General features: G+C 33.2%; 2 protein-coding genes across 4 annotated transcripts in view; one reads left to right on the forward strand and one right to left on the reverse strand.

Moving 5' to 3' along the window:
• LOC124364938 (RNA pseudouridylate synthase domain-containing protein 2-like) overlaps window positions 1-21,560 on the forward strand; it is a 159,769-nt gene that overhangs the window by 60,085 nt on the left and 78,124 nt on the right. The gene's annotated exons all lie outside the window — the stretch shown is intronic.
• LOC124364939 lies at window positions 205-2,413 on the reverse strand. Of its 2 annotated transcripts, none has more exons than XM_046820769.1 (2): window positions 2,092-2,413; window positions 205-589 (listed from the first exon to the last, which is right to left on the reverse strand). In XM_046820769.1, exons 1-2 carry the CDS (start codon window positions 2,267-2,269, stop codon window positions 357-359), a joined length of 411 nt encoding a protein of 136 aa, XP_046676725.1. In that variant the 5' UTR covers window positions 2,270-2,413; the 3' UTR covers window positions 205-356. The 2 variants fall into 2 exon arrangements, with proteins under 2 accessions (XP_046676725.1, XP_046676726.1); XM_046820770.1 differs by having other exon boundaries at window positions 2,141-2,394.

The raw sequence follows: 21,560 nt of genomic DNA on the forward strand, positions 1-21,560 counted from the left end.
CGTGTCTCGTGGGAAAATAGTTTATTAAAAGAGATTGTGAAAAAGAATACATATATTTAATATTTTCACAATTAACTCTTAAGAAAAAATAAAACTTTTATTTGGCCATATGGTGCTTTACTTGAATGTTTATGGTAGTTGACACACAACAAAAATGATTCTTTTTTACTTAAAAAAAATCAGGGTAAGGAAGAAAACCAAAAACTTGTTTTATTTTCGATTATTTAATATCTATACACATAGTGATTGACAAAAGTAACGAATTTCACTGGTTTCTTGTTGACACTTTTGCGGCTATTTGAGTTTTGGAATGTTTTTAGCAACTTTTGCACGCTGAAACATCCTAACTGTTGGTGTTATTTTAGCCTAAAGGCCAGTCTAAAGACAATGGAATTGAAGAAGCTCGACTGGATAAATGGGTTTATTTTGTATGTACAGTCTAGAAGGTAACGAGCCGGTCGCGCGGGGGGTGGAAGGGGTCGGGCTCTACACAGACCCCCAACCCGCCGACCCAGTTCTCGGGAGTCGTGATCAGCTGGATCCGGCACAACAGGTCGGGACAACAGAGGATGCCGATGGAGCCACTGCACTGAAACGAGATTATCGAGGTTATCAATGCAATGATGCGACAACAGAACATTATGGTACTACATAAAAGAATCCATTCGTTAAAATAACGATGGATAATATAAATTCTTACTGTAAACTGATCCTTAAATTTAGAAATATAAGCTAATTAAGGAGTTGAACTGGATTGTTTTGTCTTTTATTGACTGTACAATGATCTTAATATTGTCACAAAATATACGACGTTATTTATTAGTACGGAAAATAGTTTGTAGCATAGTGGACAACGATTTCCATGGTCTCATAGTGTGAAATGTGGATAGCATTTATAATAGTTTATAAATAGCACTAATTGTAATACTAATTATATATCGTATTGTACCGAATAATAAAATACATCCAATCCTCCTTTAGTGTTGTATTCCTGTAAGGATGGCATACATCCGAAATTCTATATAGTTTTAAATCAACCATTGTTAAGAAAAACATTTAAATAAAGACGTTAGAAGTGGAGCCCACAATAAACCGTAAACCCATTAGTTTTCGTGTACGACTACAGTGGCGTATAGACTTTCAAAACAGACCTTGTAAATTTTTCTGCCTTAAAACAAACTACTGGGTGCAATTTTAATGTTTACTTTCAACAGTATTTGGGGGGGGGGGGGAGAGTTGAGACTCCTGAGCTCTCCCCTTATATACGCCCGTAGTTAATTAGTTATCCTTTTTAGAGGATCGATTGACTTAATAGTATGACTACATGTAATAAATGTATATATATATATATATATATATATATATATATATATATATATATATATATATATATCGTATGGGGGACAAAGGCAGCTATCCATAAATAAATAAATTAAAAATTACAATTATTAAAAAGTACGTAAGAACAAAGTTCTTGAGTCATAAATTAAAAATAGTATTAAGATCTCCCGTCACAAAGCTAAATCCAAATTACTGAGCCAGTTTAGAGACCCATCCTCTAAACCACTTAGACCAGCCAGACCACCAGGAAACATTCGCAAAGGGCAGTCGTTTACAATGTGCTCCATTGTCTGAGAGTTTGCGCCACAATCACACGTCTGATCGTCAGTAATACCCCACTTAATCGGGGGGTGAAGTTGTTCGCGTCCGTAGCTTGCTACACGTGCTCCCTGGGTAACGCTAAACGAACAGCAATTTTTGGTAGCTGGACCGTCACTCTTGTGATCTCCCAGTTATGGCAGCTATCGAAGACCAAACAATCGGTCCTTCTCAGGGCCAAACAAATACTGATTTTTTAAATATTGGCTCTCTTTTAAATATATGTTACTTTAAATATAAATAAATGTATAATAATAAGTAAATAGTCAAATTAAGTTAATGAGTACATCGGTATTGATCTATAGCCTACAAGGATTAGTGAGAGTTTGAAGAATGTAGTGAAATAGCGTAATAGTACTACTGTATTTATCCAAATGGATGAAACCTGTATTGTGCAACGTTCGTTGTTTACATAGGAACGCGTTTAATTACCCTCTTCTAAGACGTAACAAAGTGGGACGCTTCGAAGTTCGTGACTCACCATCCCGTTGAGAGCAGAACAACCGTCATCTGCAGAAGTCAAGAATCGCTTGTACTGATCTGCACCGACACTGGAATGTACGGCTGCAAGCACGACAGATAAGGACGCGTATATCCAGACGGCACACATGGTGATGTATGACGGAATCTAGCACTCCACGCTGTTGTCTGTGGCCTCATTGTTCTTCTCGGCTGTATTGTGCCTATTCTTCGTTCAATTGTCGAGCTATTCGATGCGCGATTGAGTCTGCATTGTACGGTTTTATCGGCCGCTGCTATTCTTATTGTGACTGCATCGATTGTGAGGTCCGATCGGAGTATAGTCTCAGTTGAAGTTGTTGTGTGTTTCACTAAACAAGCGTGTTATAAATATATCGCAGATAATGTTGAGTAGTAAAACCATTTATATAAAATTTAAATTTCAGTAAATGCGATAAAATATACATTAATCTAATTGGTAGAAATTTGGAATAATGAAACTTATAGGCCTAATAATGAAACATAGACACCAGCATGAAAATTTTTCTGGATTTGAAGTTACCTCATATACTTTGAAAATAATTTACAAATTCAATTTTAATAGGAAGATCCCTATATCTACCGAATATTATGCTGAGTAATAGTATAAACCCTATATTTGAAGACATGTGTAAATACAAAATATCTATGTAAAACGTTAACATTTACTACGAACGAATATTTTGATATATATATATATATATATATATATATATATATATATATATATATATATATATTATTGTAATTTTTATTGTGTTTTTATGTTTTTGATCATGGGCTTAGTTTCGAAACGTGTAGGTAATTAAATCTAAATTGTTTCAAGGCTGTTATGTTTAACTAAATATTATTTGAATTAAGTAAATACACATATAAATATTAACCAATGTATAACATGTTTATATATTTTGTTCAATATATAAGACATGTTATACATTGGTTAATATTTATATGTGTATTTACTTAATTCAAATAATATATATATATATATATATATATATATATATATATATATATATATATATATATATATATATATATATTGAGTTGAGAATCGGATTGCAAATCATGAGATAATCATACTATGATATATATATATATATATATATATATATATATATATATATATATATAATACTTCCCTATATGAACAAATACCAGCATAACTATTTTATCTACAACTTATATCTGCAATGTAGTATGTATAAGGATCTTCAAAAAATTAATATTTTAGAAAATTTAATTAGATTTTTGTAATTAAAAATCCAGCTTTTGAGTGTTTTGAAGCGAATGAAACATACATCATAGTATGATTCTCTCATGATTTGCAATCCGATTCTCAACTGAATATTTAAGTGCTCTTTAAATTTCCAATCACATCTCTATACTCGGACAGCGGCCTGGTGATTAAACTGAAGTGTTTTCCAGAAACAATAGAAACAAAGTTGGGTCCATGGGAGCAACTTGTCTTGTGGAAAACTTGCCCCCTCGGGTAGATGATGGGGGGAAGAGATATGAGTGATAAAGGAGACTTAGAGAGGGAACTTAGTTGGATAAACTTTAGTCTCTTGCCATTCTAATACCTGTTTAAGAATGTTCCATTTAATCGTTTTCTCCTTTTTTGCGTTCCAAGTTCTTTATTTAGATTTGTTAATAACAGAAATATGTAGATTTTCGAGTACGATTATTTATATGTTTAAGTAATCTAGCAAAAGAATTATATCAGTAGTTTTATTATTTACAAAAAAGTTACCACTCAAACTAGTTTTAAACAAAGTTACTAGAATATATTATTTTTAAAATCTTAGATTCAAAATCATAGGTATATTTGAGGAAAAGTTATATATAGCAGTATCCTAAACTTTTAGGAAACGTTTCTTATTGCTTTTATGTATTGTTTATTTATTTTAAGCTAGCTTTATTACTGTCCATTTACAAGAGGTAAAACCTTACTTAATTATTATATTAGTTAAAACTTCTCGAAATACAAAAATAAACTTAAAGATAAAATAATTATATATGTTTGTAATATATTGTGTAAAATAATAAAAAATAATAGCTTACACCTACAAATAAACATGAAAAACTATTCAAAACTTTAAGAATATCATTAAAAATTAATAAAGCAAATATTTATAACTTTATTGTTGTATGTATGTCGATTATTTTCAACCGTTAATGCGAACTGTGTATTATACAAATGAATTTATTTGTATCATATTATATATACAAAAGGGCGAATTTAAGGCCATAAGGCCCTGTCTTACAATCAACCCTACATTATATGTATATATGTATATATGTGTGTGTTATATATGTATTATATCATTTTAAACAAAACTGAAATAAATAGTTATACATGTAAAGTTTTGTTGGTTTGGTCCGTAAATTATGAGTCCTCCAATAAAAATAGGACTTTTGGCAAAGTAAAACGTTTTTTTACAAAGATTATAATATTGTAAATAATTTGCTTGGTTTGTTTAAAACATTTAAGTTAGCTATATGGTGACGTAATAGTTATAACTAATATCAAAGTTATAGTTTACACAGCGTTGATACGTTGCTTTCACAATTGTTGACATGTTTCGGCCTCAAAGCAGAGAGCCTACTTCAGTAAACAGACGTTAAACCGAAAAGAATGATAATAGTTTGTTTATAATTTATCGTTCTACAAATCTCAAGAATGGATTCCTTCGCTTACTAAGTACATTCTATTGCAGATTCTGTAAATGTTTATAAAACTAGTAACTTTCTCAATTCTTAGCACGGAAAATACCTTCTTTTTAGACATCCTATATCATTAGCTAACACTCATTATAGAGTAATTCGTTATTACTAACTAACTGATTAGTAAGTACAGATCTGGTTGTTCTTTTCCACCAATTAACTAATGAAATAGAACCGTTTTATCAACGGCGATTCGTTATTTTTCTGTTTCCAGCCGGGCGAGGTTTAAACAAATTTTGGACGATTGTAGGACTGTAGGTCCACGCCTAGTTTGACGAGGGTGGCTTACGTCACTTTTATGCAGGGTATGACAGTTAGTCCACGCCGACACCTGTGGACTAACTGTCCTACTTTTCAAAACTGACCTGGCCGTGCATTAGTTTATCTACCTGCACTTATTCTTTATTTTGGTCAGTGATGCTTCCACTACATTCGCACAGCGTACTGCTAAAGCAGCAAATATTAACAACAGTTTACTCAAGCTATCATATATGAAGTGGATTACTAATAGGGTTTATATCTTAACGAATTCCATATAGCATTATATTACTACCTGATTAATTTGGTTGGCATTGTCCTAATGAATCATAAACGTCTGCAGTAAGTTTGTATTAGTTATTCCTTATATTGGACCATCGTTTGTATAATACTGTTTGTACCAGTAGACACTATAATCGTTACAGACATTCTTGAGTTAGAAATGGCGTAACTAACCTGACTTTATTTTATGTATATAATTTCGTTTCATTCTTTTTGCAGCTGTCTTATGTAGTGTACTGAAAATTATTTAGCAGATATAGAGTTTAGATCTCGAAACATCCATTCAAGTGCTGCAGTGTGAGTACGACGATCCCTTTTCAACCCCTCGTCAAAAGAAACCCGTGAGTCGGACAGTGGGTCCCAGGCCGGGACCGTGGACCTACTGTCCACCCCTTAAGAAGTAGGTAAGAAATGCTTCCGGCAGTTTTATGACGTGGACCTACAGCCCGTTTACCATTTTGGACACACAATACTTATACATCTGGCTTCACGTTCATGCGCCATTTCTTCATCAGTAGGAACAGTAATCCAAAGGCAAATTTGTAATTCCGGATATAGATATTGTCGTATAACCCTTTCACTGCCATGTCCTGTAATTGTAAGCTATTATAACACGCTCCAGATTATGGAATCACCGGACGTTTACGGATGAGGCCTGCGGCCGAGTCTCTATTAGCCATCCTCGAAACATTAACCTTACCAACTCGCCGTCATTCTTTATTGGTTTAAAAGAACTGAACTATCGGAACACCGTTTATTTTAGTATAACCAAGATACAACTGAATAAATCAGTAAATATTTCAGTTATCGCTTCTAGGGTCACGAGAATACCGAAAGATCTGCTCTGAGGGAAAGGAAAGCCTAATGTTCTTGGAAAAGCCTCCACCTTCCCCCCTCTAATCTGGCGCGCGTAGATCCCTTGGCTCATCTATACAGTAGGATGGATTGATGTTAATTCAATCTCTAAATTAACTCAAATTCCAGTTCTCCGATTACAAATCGGAGTCGGCTAAACTTCTTCATATTACGATAATCGCCCGTGAAGATTTGCTTCCAAATGAAGATTTGTTTATTGACACTCTTCAAGGTGAATACAGCTCTTCCATGAGGTTTCTTTTTCTGTTACATGTACTTTACGACATAAGCACAGATTTTTTACATTTCACAACTCCAATCCATATTACCTGCTGCATAACAGTTCCAAAGATATCAAAGGACTCTCAAAAATTATTTTAGAGAACTCCCTAAATTTTAAAATAAGTAATGGTAGGATAATATTTAACAGTAAGCAATATTTCTGAGGTGAGGGAGTATCAGGTCAGTCCGGACAGTGTATGCTATATATTGCCGGTGATATGCGATTCACCAGTTGGTAGGCGATTAAATCTATCCAGCTCGACCAACTGGTGTATTTTTATTCAGGTCTAAGAATACCCAAACTGCACGAGAATACCTGGGTAGTCTTACAGAATTATTGTTTGGATTGAGTTTTTAGAGGTTTTTTGTGCGCTTGTGCCTTATAATTTGGCTACTATCAGAGTTGCAAGTACGGCATGGGATCTGTCCATTCTTACCTCTTTCAGGTATCTTATAATAATAAGGGATTATTATCTTTAGTGCTATCTCTATTATGTTTGTATTTCATATTTCTTTTAAGTATTCCTCATTTCTGAATAGAAATTTTACGTAAAATTGTTTTAAACAAACCTGGTGATTAATACAAGGTCTCAAATAAGATTTAAAAGTGCTCATATACTTTAATAGAAACTAGATTAAGCCTGAGTTGTTAAAAATGATTTCAAACAGTAAGAACTACTTTTAAAGAAACGCATGCTTTTTTTAACATCTATTAAGTAAAGTTACAAATTTTTCTATCGCAACAATTATATATGTATTGGATAATTTCGTACAATTTTGGATGTATAAACAAATTTTATTAACGTTTGATTATTTCGTGCATTAATTTATTGCAGTTTATTTGGTACGTAGAGATACTATTAACTAGATGATCTTTCTAACTTTCCCGGTCCGTCCTTGGTTTATTCTTTACCCTCGTGTTACATTATCAAATCTCCCACAGTTCGCGTCTGTAAAGTCGATGTCATTTGTTCTCCCCCTTTGCCATCTAAACAAGCCCAAACTCGCTCCATTACAATTGGCTCTCAAATTCCCTCTCGATCAATTACATTGATTTACGGTACCGTCGCGTCGATCGGACTGTTTCAATTTATTCCTCTTTACACGCTTCCTCTTTGTCTTTTACGGAAATTTGTGTTCTTGAGTCCGGCTCATCGTAGAAAAATAGTGGCTTCGGATTTTACAATGAGCAGTGTGATCAATTTTAAACTTAACCAACTAAACAAGCCCAAACTAGCTCCATTACAATTGGCTCTCAAATTCCCTCTCGATCAATTACATTGATTTACGGTACCGTCGCGTCGATCGGACTGTTTCAATTTATTCCTCTTTACACGCTTCCTCTTTGTCTTTTACGGAAATTTGTGTTCTTGAGTCCGGCTCATCGTAGAAAAATAGTGGCTTCGGATTTTACAATGAGCAGAGTGATCAATTTTAAACTTAACCAACTAAACAAGCCCAAACTAGCTCCATTACAATTGGCTCTCAAATTCCCTCTCGATCAATTACATTGATTTACGGTACCGTCGCGTCGATCGGACTGTTTCAATTTATTCCTCTTTACACGCTTCCTCTTTGTCTTTTACGGAAATTTGTGTTCTTGAGTCCGGCTCATCGTAGAAAAATAGTGGCTTCGGATTTTACAATGAGCAGAGTGATCAATTTTAAACTTAACCAACTAAACAAGCCCAAACTAGCTCCATTACAATTGGCTCTCAAATTCCCTCTCGATCAATTACATTGATTTACGGTACCGTCGCGTCGATCGGACTGTTTCAATTTATTCCTCTTTACACGCTTCCTCTTTGTCTTTTACGGAAATTTGTGTTCTTGAGTCCGGCTCATCGTAGAAAAATAGTGGCTTCGGATTTTACAATGAGCAGTGTGATCAATTTTAAACTTAACCAACTAAACAAGCCCAAACTAGCTCCATTACAATTGGCTCTCAAATTCCCTCTCGATCAATTACATTGATTTACGGTACCGTCGCGTCGATCGGACTGTTTCAATTTATTCCTCTTTACACGCTTCCTCTTTGTCTTTTACGGAAATTTCTGCTCTTCGGTCCGGCTCATCGTAGAAAAAAAGGGCTACAATGAGAATTATTGTACAATGAGCAGTGTGATCAATTTTAAACCTTCTTGGTTTCAGCTGTTTAGTGTGAGTGGTGGAATGTGTAATGTTATTGTAGTAGACACAGTGAAAGGGAAATTTTCATTTTAATGGAAAAACACTTGAGAAACGAGTGTTCTAGCAATGCAACATTTACTACTGAACCACAGTAGTTCTATCAAGCAATATTTCAATTTCAGATGTTTTTATCAATAAAAAAAATAAAACATTTAATAATGAGATGTTTTTAGAACAGCTTGAGGAACACCATACTCAAAAATGTGGGTCAATGCAAGTTGTGCAGTTATAAATAAACAACATGAATTATCATTGTATTTACGGGTTTCCCATTGAATTACATTATTTTAGAGTTAGCCTTGTTGTAGCATTTTTAGTATTGCCTTACATTAATGCGAACGGTCATCCTAAATAACATTATAAATGCTAAAGTGAGTTTGTTGTTACGCTTTTCAACCGATTGTATTGAAATTTTACATTGAAATTATTGGGGTCTTTAGTTACCATAAATGCCTAATCTTGTTTCGAAAATCACTCCGAGATACGCCCCACTGGTCACTAAAGTTGTGAGAAATCCCATCGTGATCTCTAAAATTGCATTACAGCAAACAATTATTAATTGAAAGATTATGTGAAATGTAATCAGTTGCTCTCTATAACCATTGTTTTATTACTGCAGAACCACATGTTTCATTAATTTAACCAATATTTTCAATTTTTTACATTATTGTTTGAAAGCATATGTTAAGCTTGATAGTAATAACACTTCTTATATCAATTCTTTCTGCAGCCGCTATTGTGCCCAGACTAAGAAAATATATAGATAAGAAAATTAAAAGTTTTTAGTAATAATGTATTTGAATATATATATATATATATATATATATATATATATATATATATATATATATATGTATACATATATTACCTTGTTTTCTGGTTTAAGGATATATATATATATATATATATATATAAATAACCAGAAAACAAAGTAAAATCAATTATGTGACAAAAAATACTAGGGTCCTATTTAATTACAATGATTATAATTATACACTTTTTGACAGATTTTCTTGATCGTGGCAACAAGACAAACTCAACATTAGAGTCGGAAATATAATCCACTAGATCCATAAGTGCTCAACCACGTGGAATGCCCCATATATTGCGTGAGAACTCGCAAGTAACTGCTAGGTAATTCATAAATAAAATTATAAATTGAGACATAAATCGTACTTGCATGTCTTTTCGACTATTTCTCATAAGGTAAGTTAATGAGATTTGGTTTTATAAATTACAATTTGTGATTTTATGTTTTCATAGTTTTTAAATCATGTATTCTTTTACATAAGTTGTGGTCTTCTGCGTATTAATTATTGGCATATACAGCAGTGCACTTCATTTTCACACTTTATTGATATCATTATCTCACATTATTCATTTTTATCTGCACGAGCTAAGTGCTACTGTTATCTTCAAATCAGAATTTAGTAATTTGTGCGGAACTCAATATATATAATTTCAATATAACATTGAATCACAAAAAGTATTGCTCCGCCGGGAGTCGAACCCGGATCTCTCACTATGCCGGGTATGTGCTACCATATACACCACAGAGCGCTTACTTTTTCCGATTCAATTATATTTGTATTTGGCCGTATCTGTCACATATGCGTTTAAATAAGCAAACATATGATCGGAAGACCAAATATGTCAAACGACTATTTATTTACATTAAATTGTATAAATGGCAATATATTTAATTTCAATAAACATTGAATCACAAAAAGTACTTGCTCCGCTGGGAGTCGAACCCGGATCTCTCACTTGCCGAGTGAATGTGATACCATTACACCACAGAGCGCTTACTTTTTCCCGATTCAATTATTTTGCATTTGGCCGTATCTGTCACATATGCGTTTAAATAAGCAAACTAACATATGATCGGAAGACCAAATACCTGTCAAACGACTTTTATTTACATTCAATTGTATAAATGGCAATAGCCTTATTTAATTTCAATAAACATTGAATCACAAAAAGTACTTGCTCCGCTGGGAGTCGAACCCGGATCTCTCACTTGCCGAGTGAATGTGATACCATTACACCACAGAGCGCTTACTTTTTCCGATTCAATTATTTTGTATTTGGCCGTATCTGTCACATATGCGTTTAAATAAGCAAACTAACATATGATCGGAAGACCAAATACCTGTCAAACGACTTTTATTTACAATAAATTGTATAAATCCATATATACAGTATATATATATATATATATATATATATATTTATATATATATTTATATATATATATTTATATATATATATATATTTGCATTATATATGGATGACCTACATGAATATACGCGCGGGTATTACAGTGGTCATAATGACGAGCCAGTCTGGTAATGTGTATTAATTAGACCAGAGGCAGTGATATTGAGTTGTGAATAGTTTCCATTATGACGGGCGAATATGAATCAACCGCAGCTCCCAGAATCCCGCAGTTAATGAAGGCTATCGAATGATGACAGATTATCCTGGTATTACTGTGTGTCCTCTAGTTTTATATAATTTTAATATTTTTTAACTGAACTTTTGAATGTCTCGAAGTTTCCGTACCTCTTCTACGATTATTACATAAGAGACGGTGTGGCTAGAATAACGACAGATCACTTGATTTTAGATGGCGGGAACCTTCTGATTATATACCAGGCGAAGGTACGCCGAATGTTGCGTATCAGGCTTCTCAGGTGTTTTTGAAAATTTAAAGTACACTGCTCAATTCATTCTCGAGATGTCCTGTGAACGGACTGACTGGCAATCTTACGGACATGAAATTTTTACTACCCAACAGGCAAATAAGAAATTGTTCTACACGTTTTGCTATCACATGTAAAAATGTGATACTCAGTTTGTTTTAAAATTTATTTCTTCAGCGATTTTCCCGTTCTCACAGTGTTGACACATAAGAGCAATGTAGAAATATTCACTAACACTGCATGAAGTGATATTTGCCGTTATCGAATTGGATATTCCCTATATAGAAATGATGCTTCATGCAAAACTTCAAGCACTATTTATCACATAGTGCGGAGGCAGACAGAAATGATTATTTCCAGCCCCTCTAGGGGTAGCTTCGCTAACGCTCAGCCAATTACCTAACCTATATGTGCTACATAACCTCCTTTAAAAATAGAGACCGTATTTTAAGCGTAGTTTCATCACCAATAAGACAGTTTTGGTTAATGTTTAAGGTTGCGCGAAAAAAGTTTTCCCAAAAAGTATGTAGTTCGATTTCCACCTTAAACTGTATCTCAGTACTGATCCGCCGTGAAATTTTAAGCATTTCATTTTGAAAAAGTAATAATTACTAAGTATTAGCTAAAGTTAATATTTACCAAAAATTTATAGAAATAATAACACTCTGTTGCATATATGCTGACTTAAATACAACATTCCGAGCATCTATATATTAAGTAACCACGACTACACGGAGCATCTATCACAGTTAACACTCAATATTAATATTTCTATTGTTGAAGTGCCCGACCTTTTAAATTAGCTAATAAGTAAGAATGTAAAAGATTGGAACAAAGAGATAATGAAAGCAGAGTTAATAGCGTTTAGTTAGTATACGTGTAATGTGTGTAAACATTTTAGCCTACTTCCGAGAACAGATCTGGCGGTTTTATTAAGTTCAAACAGTGTTTACTACAGGTCGAGTTGCATTCTATGACCTGAAACCCTGCCAAGTACTGTCAACCACTTATCCAAACAAATAATTTCCACGACTTCCAGTGTTATTTGTGATTTATTCCGGATTGTTGTGTAAGTGGGGTTAGTTTCTTCTTATTCCACTTCACAGACCATTAAAAAAACTCAGTTACAGTTATACATTCTTTGTTAGATTGGAATAAATTCAAACGTTTCAATATTATATGTTCCGTTATTACTAACTCTGCTGCCTTATTTCTTTTAGATAGATTGTGTATAAAAAACGGTCTATCACGATATTGTTATGGTAGCACAAAAATGTTGTACCAAACTTGGTTGATCGTTTAAGTACGTTCATTGATATCTAGGCTACGTTCACATGTCGGTTTGGTACGCTATTAAATTTTGTTCCAATATGGCGGTCGTTCAAAATAAATAATCACAATTCCCTAATTTATCAACCTAGAGAAAAATTCTTTTGGTACGAATGTAGTTTGAATTGTGTATTTTTTAAATACAACATTTTAATATCTCGGCTGTCACAAAATCCACCTAATTTTTCTCACTGAGCCGGAAGGACTACGATTGACTATTTCCTTCAACCAAAAACATACTTCCAGGAAACTCGTGGTCCCTGGATTATAGTTACAACCGTACAATATGTGCAGTGCTTAATCTCTATCACAATAGACAGTTATTTTATTGTCGTTTAAAAATTAGAAACTATTTTTTGAAGGTAATTTTGAGACAGCAAATATAAAACGTTAACCAGTAAAACATACCCTGGTTCAGATATTTGCAATCTATTAATGTTAAATAATTAGTTACAGTTGTATAAACGCCATTTATATTTGCGTTGGGTCTTTTTAAACATGAATTTATATGATTAAAAAATAAATAAACACGTGTGATTTATTACAACCACTCGAATAAGTCTTACTCTCTAATAAATTTTAAAGGTCATCGATAATGATGAAATATGCTCATTGGCTGTAAATATGTATTTGATTTAAAATTAAATCTAACCTCCCGCTCTGTTAAATACGCTCAAAAATATAAATATCTTATCTCTAAATGTTGATAAATGTATGTGAAACTTTTTCATTTATCTGTAATCTTTTAATCAGTATGGGCTTTTTGTCTTAAAACTTTTAATGTGTACTTCGTTAAAAAAATAAACATATATTTTGAATTGTATGTAAATTGTATTGTTTTTAAATTAAAATAGTTATACATGAAAAGCCTTTAAAATTGCAATGATCAGCAAGTATACCATCGTTACAGATTTATAAATATAAAAGGATAACTGTTCTCTCTACTGACTCCCCCTCCCTCTTTGCAACAAAAAATCGCCCTCCCCTTAAAATAATAACACGCCAAATGCATCATGTGTATATTTTCAACGTGGAAATGCCACTTTTTCCTTGAGACAGTTAAAAAGTTGTCTCAACATGATGAGATAGTTAAACTGGCCATACCCAGAACTGCAAACAACATAGAAAACAAACATTATAGCAGTGTTCTATGCCCGTACTAATGTTGTGTGGTAGTGGAGGGGAATGGGGTAGGTTTGTAGTTGAGGTTTACAAAACAGACTATTACCACCGTAGGGGTGGGGGATATTGATGGTTGGATGGTGGTGTGGGAGGGGGGAAGCACTTCGTCCCCAGTTAACCTAATATTTCTGCCAGAGAAACGTGTCGTGATTTCTTTCGTTTTCCAAAATTAATTGTTCAAATCATGTTTAAAGTGCTTCCAAATACTCTTACACCATCATATCGTTGTTTTATTACTCGTATGTATTGCTGATTTTATGAGAGAAGTCAAAATGGAGTGCTATGAAAACATCGAAAAACGTTTTAGTTGGCTGACTTACGTGTTTCTGTAGTAAAGAAAATTGATAAAGAAGGGGCGCTTTTGAAAATATTTTAATATTTAATCTTGTATTGTTGTACGTTACATCCAGTACCTTTTATAATTTTCATGTTTACAACCTCTTTATTTCTTTTTACAGATTTATAAAATCAATTTTAGGTAACCTGATCCAATGTGATGCTCGGATGAGTCATTTATAAAAAATACGTTTTCTTTGTTACAATGTTGTTTGGAATCATTGTGCACGAAATATTCTGTACTCGTATTGATATTTATGTAAAATAATAGGGAACAATATTAAAAATCAAATTATAGTAATTGATCAATGTAATTTAAAATAGAATAATATTTGTGTCCTTCACTAGTCATATAGTGCATTAAATCAATCATTTCTTCAGTAATAATACTGGCATATATTTATGACTCAATAAAATTTTAGATTTCTTCAGCATAATAAATAGTGTAAGAGTGTAAGATAACATTTTATTGTTAAGTTTATATATTTTTAGTTGTTTAATTATTTATATTCTTTACTTACAACTAAACATACAAGTAAACATGCACTATTTAAAAAGTTTTAAGTAAGTAAGTTACATTTATTGGTGCTAATTAAGATCACACCATATACCACGCAAATTTGTGTAAGTACCCTAATCAATTCTCACTAAATGAGAATTTATACGTTGTAGTTCGCTAAAACGCCATAACTAGCCGTACAATGTTGCCGCAATCTCAGAACAATATGTTATTATTATCCTATTTATAATCGTAGAACAAACTGAACATTCGCTACGTCACTGCTTTACCGGTGAGTATTGACTCAGCATATGACGTCATCACCCCCCTCACCGCTCTACAGCTGATCTGTTTTGTATGCTGACCCCCTATCCCTTCCACCCCCCACATCAGCCACAACCCCGAAAGAACTTTCTCCAATACCACATTATACCGGTTGTTTGGTGCTTTTCAAATATTACCAGCGGTGCAGCTCCACCGAACGTAACCGACTCCGGATTTGTTTGAGAGCGCCCAGTAACAGCGAAAATATGTTCTACATTATTGATTTTATAAGTTTCATAATTTATTTTAAAAATTCATACCCATAAATCCCTTTCCCCAATAAACTCAGTGTTTTTGTCCGTCCGTTTGTGATCAATTGGATTTATACAATGGACCAAGGATTCATTTTTAATAACTCGTGCCAAGGGGTTGTGAGTGTTTGACTAACCGTTAACTGGCTGTATTACGTGCTTTCTGGACGGATGAATACTTTTCCCAGAAGTGTTACAGGAATGTCTGTAGAGTTATAAAGTAAAGTAAAACTATTAGAACTACATTATAAACAATTGTAAATTTTTTTGTATGCTTTTAGTTTAGTATTTCTTGTTGTTAATTATATTTACTTAACTTATATTATTGAAAGAAGGGTTGAAGAACGGCGAGTGATTGGTAGAATCCCAATATATATTGGAATGAAATTGTTTGAAAAGTGAACTGACAGGGACGGTGTATTGTTTTTTTTATATTTATATTTTTGCTTCCTGAATATGTGGGTATCAAATCCCACGAAATATAGAAGCTTTACATCTTCGTTTTTCATTTAATAATAACTATATTCACTTATTTCTAAATACTATATATATATATATATATATATATATATAAATATATATATATATAGTATTTCACTTATTTAAATGAAAAACGAAGATATAAAAGCTACTATATTCGTGGGAAACTGACAGGGACGGCAGTTTTGTATAAATATATATATATATATATATATATATATATATATATATATATATATATACATTTATATTTATACAAAACTGCAGTCCCTGTCAGTTCACTTTTTAAAACAGTTTCATTCCTGTCAACCAGTCTTTGTTCCAGTAAATTTGGATTTTCTAAAGATTGAGTATTGATTTGCGCTCCAAATACATAGTTGCTACAACGTAGACCCCTTCTGCTCGTTTATCACACATTTCTTCTAGATTATGAGTAAAATTATCGATTCTATTTTATACAAAGTTTAATTTCTACACTCCATAAACAGTTTTTGATTTTATTTTCGGACCTTCACATCAAAGTTACAACCTAGAGAAAACAACTTCCATTGAAAATTCCACCAAGTTGTATGGTATCTTTCAGAACTCTTTCAGAATTAAAAAAGAGTAAATTGGTGTTTGTCTGTTACATTCTTGTCTTACGTTGCCTTTCACGCTAATGTTTATTTTTTACCGTTAAAAATTAATTTACGAAATCCTCCAAAGTTTGTATTTGATTTGATTTCAATATGCGGTGTTATCATTTTAAACAATTTAAATGTGAACGATTGAAAGTATCAACATTCACATTCGCTTTTTGAACGACATTACACTTTGAGTATTGACTATTGAGTTATTTTACCAGTTGTTCTCTTTGTGTGAATAGGCATTTGTGTAAAACTTTCTGCTTGTATCTATGATTATTCTGTCAACATAAGGGTAAATAAACAAACAGAGGCCGTCATTTTATATCATCCTGCGCAAGAAGCTTTGGCTAAGCAAAGCATAAAATTGATTATTGTATTACAGTTCTGTAATTTTTCGGTGTACTGGTCAAAGCCTCAAAGTCTCTGGAACATTCTAAATTACGGTGATTAAACGATTCGATTAGTGGGTATATAATTATAGTATCAGACCGCAATACAACCACGGAAAACCCCATTTATACTGTTTGTTTTTCTTTAAAACTTATGTAAAATAGAAATAGGTAGGCATAAGTGAAGTTATTCCAAAGTGTGTTTTCATAGAATTGTGATATACATTGTTAATAAAACTAATCAAAATCATTTGAATATTTTATTTTGCGGCTATTATTTCGTTAACAAAAATTAAAATCTTTTTTTCGGGTATGGAATTAATGGCGATGAAACTAGCTGCAATAGCTTGACCCACATTACCCTACTGGTACATATATAGGGCATCTCGTTATGGTGTGTTAAGTATCCAGTCATTATGGTAGCAGTTCTCTGCAGACAGGTGTGTATTAGTATTGATTATTGTCACCTCAACATAAAATCCATTTATAAAAAAAACATTGTTTTTTATAAATTGAAAAAATATCAGTTTAGAACATTTACAAACTAGTATTAGTCCAAAATACATTCCAACGAAACATAAATAAAAATCATATGTGTAATAATTAACACGCATTGTTTTTATATTACAAAAAATATTACGGTAAAAATATCAGTAAATATGTATAAACTAGCAATAGATAATATAAAATATAATAAAGTGCATGGCAATAAAACAATAACTATACAGGCAATAAGTGTTAATTACTTTTGTGCTCCATAAATAAAAGTCTTATCAACTAAAACACAGTGTCGATGTTTTAGGTTGTGTTGAGTTTTTAATGTTTCGCTCTTCATTATATTCCCGTAATTGGCCCCAGAGAGCCCTGGTCGGAGATGTGCCAAAACTAAAATAAATGACAGCGTAGTCGCGAGAAAATGATGGTGGGGAATTAATTTTAACCCCAACTCCCGCGCTGAACAAGCGTGCGCGTTCATAACCGGCAGTAGACTAGAACCCCATCTGGTGTCATAAAGACACCTGTACATTCATTGCTGAAATTCTCACTCGATTTGTCACATTTTTTCCAGCGTTTTTCCAGAACAAAATATTTATGTTTTTTTATGTTTTCAAACTAAATGGACTTCTCCTAGGTTAGTTTTAGTGGGAAGGGGGAGGAGCGAGAGGGTGAAATGAGAAAGTAAGAGATGGTAAACATATAAACCGATAATTTTATTCTCAGATTAAGCAAATATGAAGATTACAATTTTCCGATTCGAAAACTGTATGCAGACGAATATTAGTCAGCAAATGGCGCCTTTCAGTCTGTTTATCTTGTTGGCTGACAATGGTATAACTATTATTTATATGATTGACAGTCTGCGGTGTCAATCCAAGTAATACAATCTGGGAAAAAGATGGCGTTTGATGGTTTCGATATTCTACCATTTCGCTTCCCCTAAAAATTATGCTTGTCCATTTTACGGAAAAGTAGGTTTATGCAAAGAAAATTGGCTCTCGATTCCTATTCTGAAAGAATTAATAGTATGCTTACTTATATAGTATTAAAAAATATATTGTGTTTTTAGTTTTGAAAGAGGGTCCTTGGCATAGCAACGTACTGATAGCATTGATTCCTGCGGGCACCTGGATTAACATTGACTACTTGCGTGTATCCTTGGTAGTTATATTCTTCTTGAAAGTTATACTACGTGATGCAGCTGGACAGAGGAGGTAGGGGCAGGTCAGACAAAGCGAATATTTTATCGTGATTCTGTATTTACTAGTTTCTTTCTGAATGCATCAATTTTGTGCTCTTTCAGTATATTCAGGTTATACGATTCTTTATATTTGCCCCAATGCATCTATGGGGATGTTCTAGGTGAATTCAGTGATCATCTTCAAAATTAAAAAATGTATTGCCAGAGAAATTCTTTTCACCTTACCGTACCTTAACATTAAAACAGCAATGTCTACATCCAACTTAAGTCCAAGTCACCTATAATTATCACCTCAGACATGGTGTTTTGTTCTACCACCTATCCAACCCCATATTATTCTGCACTACTGTAAGATGGTATAATAAAATCTCAACAAAAAGCTGAGTAGTCGGTTTAAAAATGCAAAGTTTCCCTCATTCGCTATCTCAGTCGAGCATATTACGCCGACGATGAATTTTGAAATAATTTTACCTAGGATTTAGATAGTATTTTACATTTTTTGTAATGCGCAAGAAAATACAGAATTACGATATTATGTTTTGTGTTTACATTGTTCACAATGTTTACGTAAGCCATGCTTAATCAATGTAAAACCATATGATTTTCTACTGCAAGAAATGCTACTGTTATGTGTTCAGGTATGAAGAGGTGTTGTAACAGTTTTTCAAAATGTAGTTATATGGTTAGAAAGTTGTTTAGATATAGATAGTGAACGAAAGCTTAACTTATCGATTCATTGTGAACTTATTTATTAAAATGTAATACTTATTTAATATATTATACCGTAATAATAAAAATAGAAACTAGGGTTTGAATAGCAAACAGTCAATAAATCAAAGAGAGCTTGCAGCCTTATAGCTAAACAGAGTCAACAACATCCATTATCGTCCTTGGTTCCACTCCAAATCCTCAAAAATGACTTGGCAGTGTCCATGAGGTTTATCTTTACTACTTTAGCGGAGACGAGATGCTCACGCTTGGGGCTTTATGTACTCCTTATTCCATTTTCGAGCCCGTGATTGAATAAACCCATTCGAATGTAATAAATATCTTCTTTTCAATGTACTCAGGTTATATTATTGTAGTTTCTTTACTTAAGTTTTATTTTGCACGTGTACACCAATCGTAATATGGTGATTGTACATTTGTAGAATGACAATAATTGTCACCTCAAGGAAGTTAAGACTTCTCACCTACTAATTATATATACTTCTTAAATGAGACCTGTTTCCTCAAGTAGGTGAGGGAAAGTACTCACTGTCATGGCGAAAGACACATAGGCACGGAGGACTGTAAAGAATTTCTGTATAATAACCTTTTGTAGCTAGTTTTAAATAATGGAGGGGATTGGTAGATAGATCTGATATTGTTACCGTAGGATAAAGTATCTTAAAGTGGAATTTAAAGTCTTTATTCAAAACTTATTACTACAGTAAAATTGATTTTTATACGTTCTCGTATTGTAATAATTTGAAAATTAAATTTATTGGCGCCTTTACATCACTCCGAGTACCGCTGGTAAGTTACTCTGTAACCTGCCGCTAAGAAATCAATTATCTCTCAGCATCGCATTCCGCGTTTGTTACAAAAAAATGTCGTACTGAGAAATGCCTGCTGCAATTTACATTACCTGGCTACGTAACACAGGCGGTGCAATACTTTACTTCTGGCTTTGTCTTCAACTTCCTCTGTACATAGTTATACAGAGACATATCATAGTCTGCTAGAAACATGTTTTTCTCAAGGTCTGTTCTATCTTATACTGGAAAAGATATGTGATTAGTGACTACGTACTTTGAGTACCCGTAAGGTCACTCCATGTTTGTCTATCTTGAACAGGTAAACTCGGAAGTTGCCGTGGCCAGTGGAGAACTGGGTCATGTAGAAATTTACTTTCATATCTTTATAACTTTTATCGAGTGATAGGCTTCGTTAACGCTCAGCCAATAAATAATTACTGCAGTCTGTATAAACAACCACACGTCTTGAAATTAGTGGCAATCACAAGAACTATTGTAAATCGTAGCTAACGATTGTTCTTGTAATTTATATGTTACAAGGTGATATTGTGAAAGAATGTCGTCTTTCTGTGGAATGACATCTAGACGGGAAACGTGTAGAAAGAAGTTATTAAAATTAATTTAGTGCTTGGCGTGCGCTATGGGTCCACAGTTGGCGACGTTTCAGTCAGGTTGCTGATTACTTTCTCAACTAGCCTGTTAGCGGTCCAGGCCTACCGACGTAAATTGTAGCCCCAATAATTCATAATTGAAGTAAATGGTGAACGTTTCGGTTACAATATTGGTCAGACTGTGACTGTGGTATTGTTACAACGACTGCAACAGTACATCGTGTAGTTATATAACTATATTATGTGTAACTATAGTATAACTGTGCAATTTAGGGAGTGGTTTGTTCGAAAAGACTCTGAACAGGTGCGGCAGTTTATTGTATAACTGTATTTATAGCCAATATAAGACCACAGTGGAGGCCTCGTTACACTATTTCGTATATCTTTTCAGGAAATATCTAGATTGTCTTGTTCCAAATTTTCTAAAGTTTGATGTTTTATTTTCATAGGTGTCATTATTAAACCCCTTGTGGTTGTCTCCACAATATACAAGGTGCTTTAAAATTACTTACTCATTCCAGATATATTAAAGGTCGTACTGAATTTTAACATTTTATTGGAAATAACTCCTCAAACATAGTCCATACACGATTTGTTATAGAGTTAGTATTTTCTTAAAGGGTAACCAATTATAACAATAGGAATTTGGAAACACTCCTTGGAATAACAAAGAATTCCAGAAGCGTCTCAGATATCCTGGATAAACAAATTGCACTTATAACGGAGGATAATAGGGAGTTTACCCCTGATGAGGCGCGTCTTATTGAGGCCGGTTATAAATGGAGCCATCAAACAATTCAGCCTGCCAAAGCTCATGGTCATTTTTTATTTAATTATATTATACGATCCTCATTAAAA

The sequence above is a fragment of the Homalodisca vitripennis genome, chromosome 6 (assembly GCF_021130785.1).
Source record: "Homalodisca vitripennis isolate AUS2020 chromosome 6, UT_GWSS_2.1, whole genome shotgun sequence".
NCBI lineage: Eukaryota > Metazoa > Arthropoda > Insecta > Hemiptera > Cicadellidae > Homalodisca > Homalodisca vitripennis.

Coding starts and splice junctions, on each gene's coding strand:
- LOC124364939 (XM_046820769.1), bottom strand. CDS start 2,269: ATGTGTGCCGTCTGGATATACGCGTCCTTATCTGTCGTGCTTGCAGCC. Junction 590..2,091: donor TTGTTACGTCTTAGAAGAGG/GTAATTAAACGC, acceptor ATCTCGTTTCAG/TGCAGTGGCTCCATCGGCAT.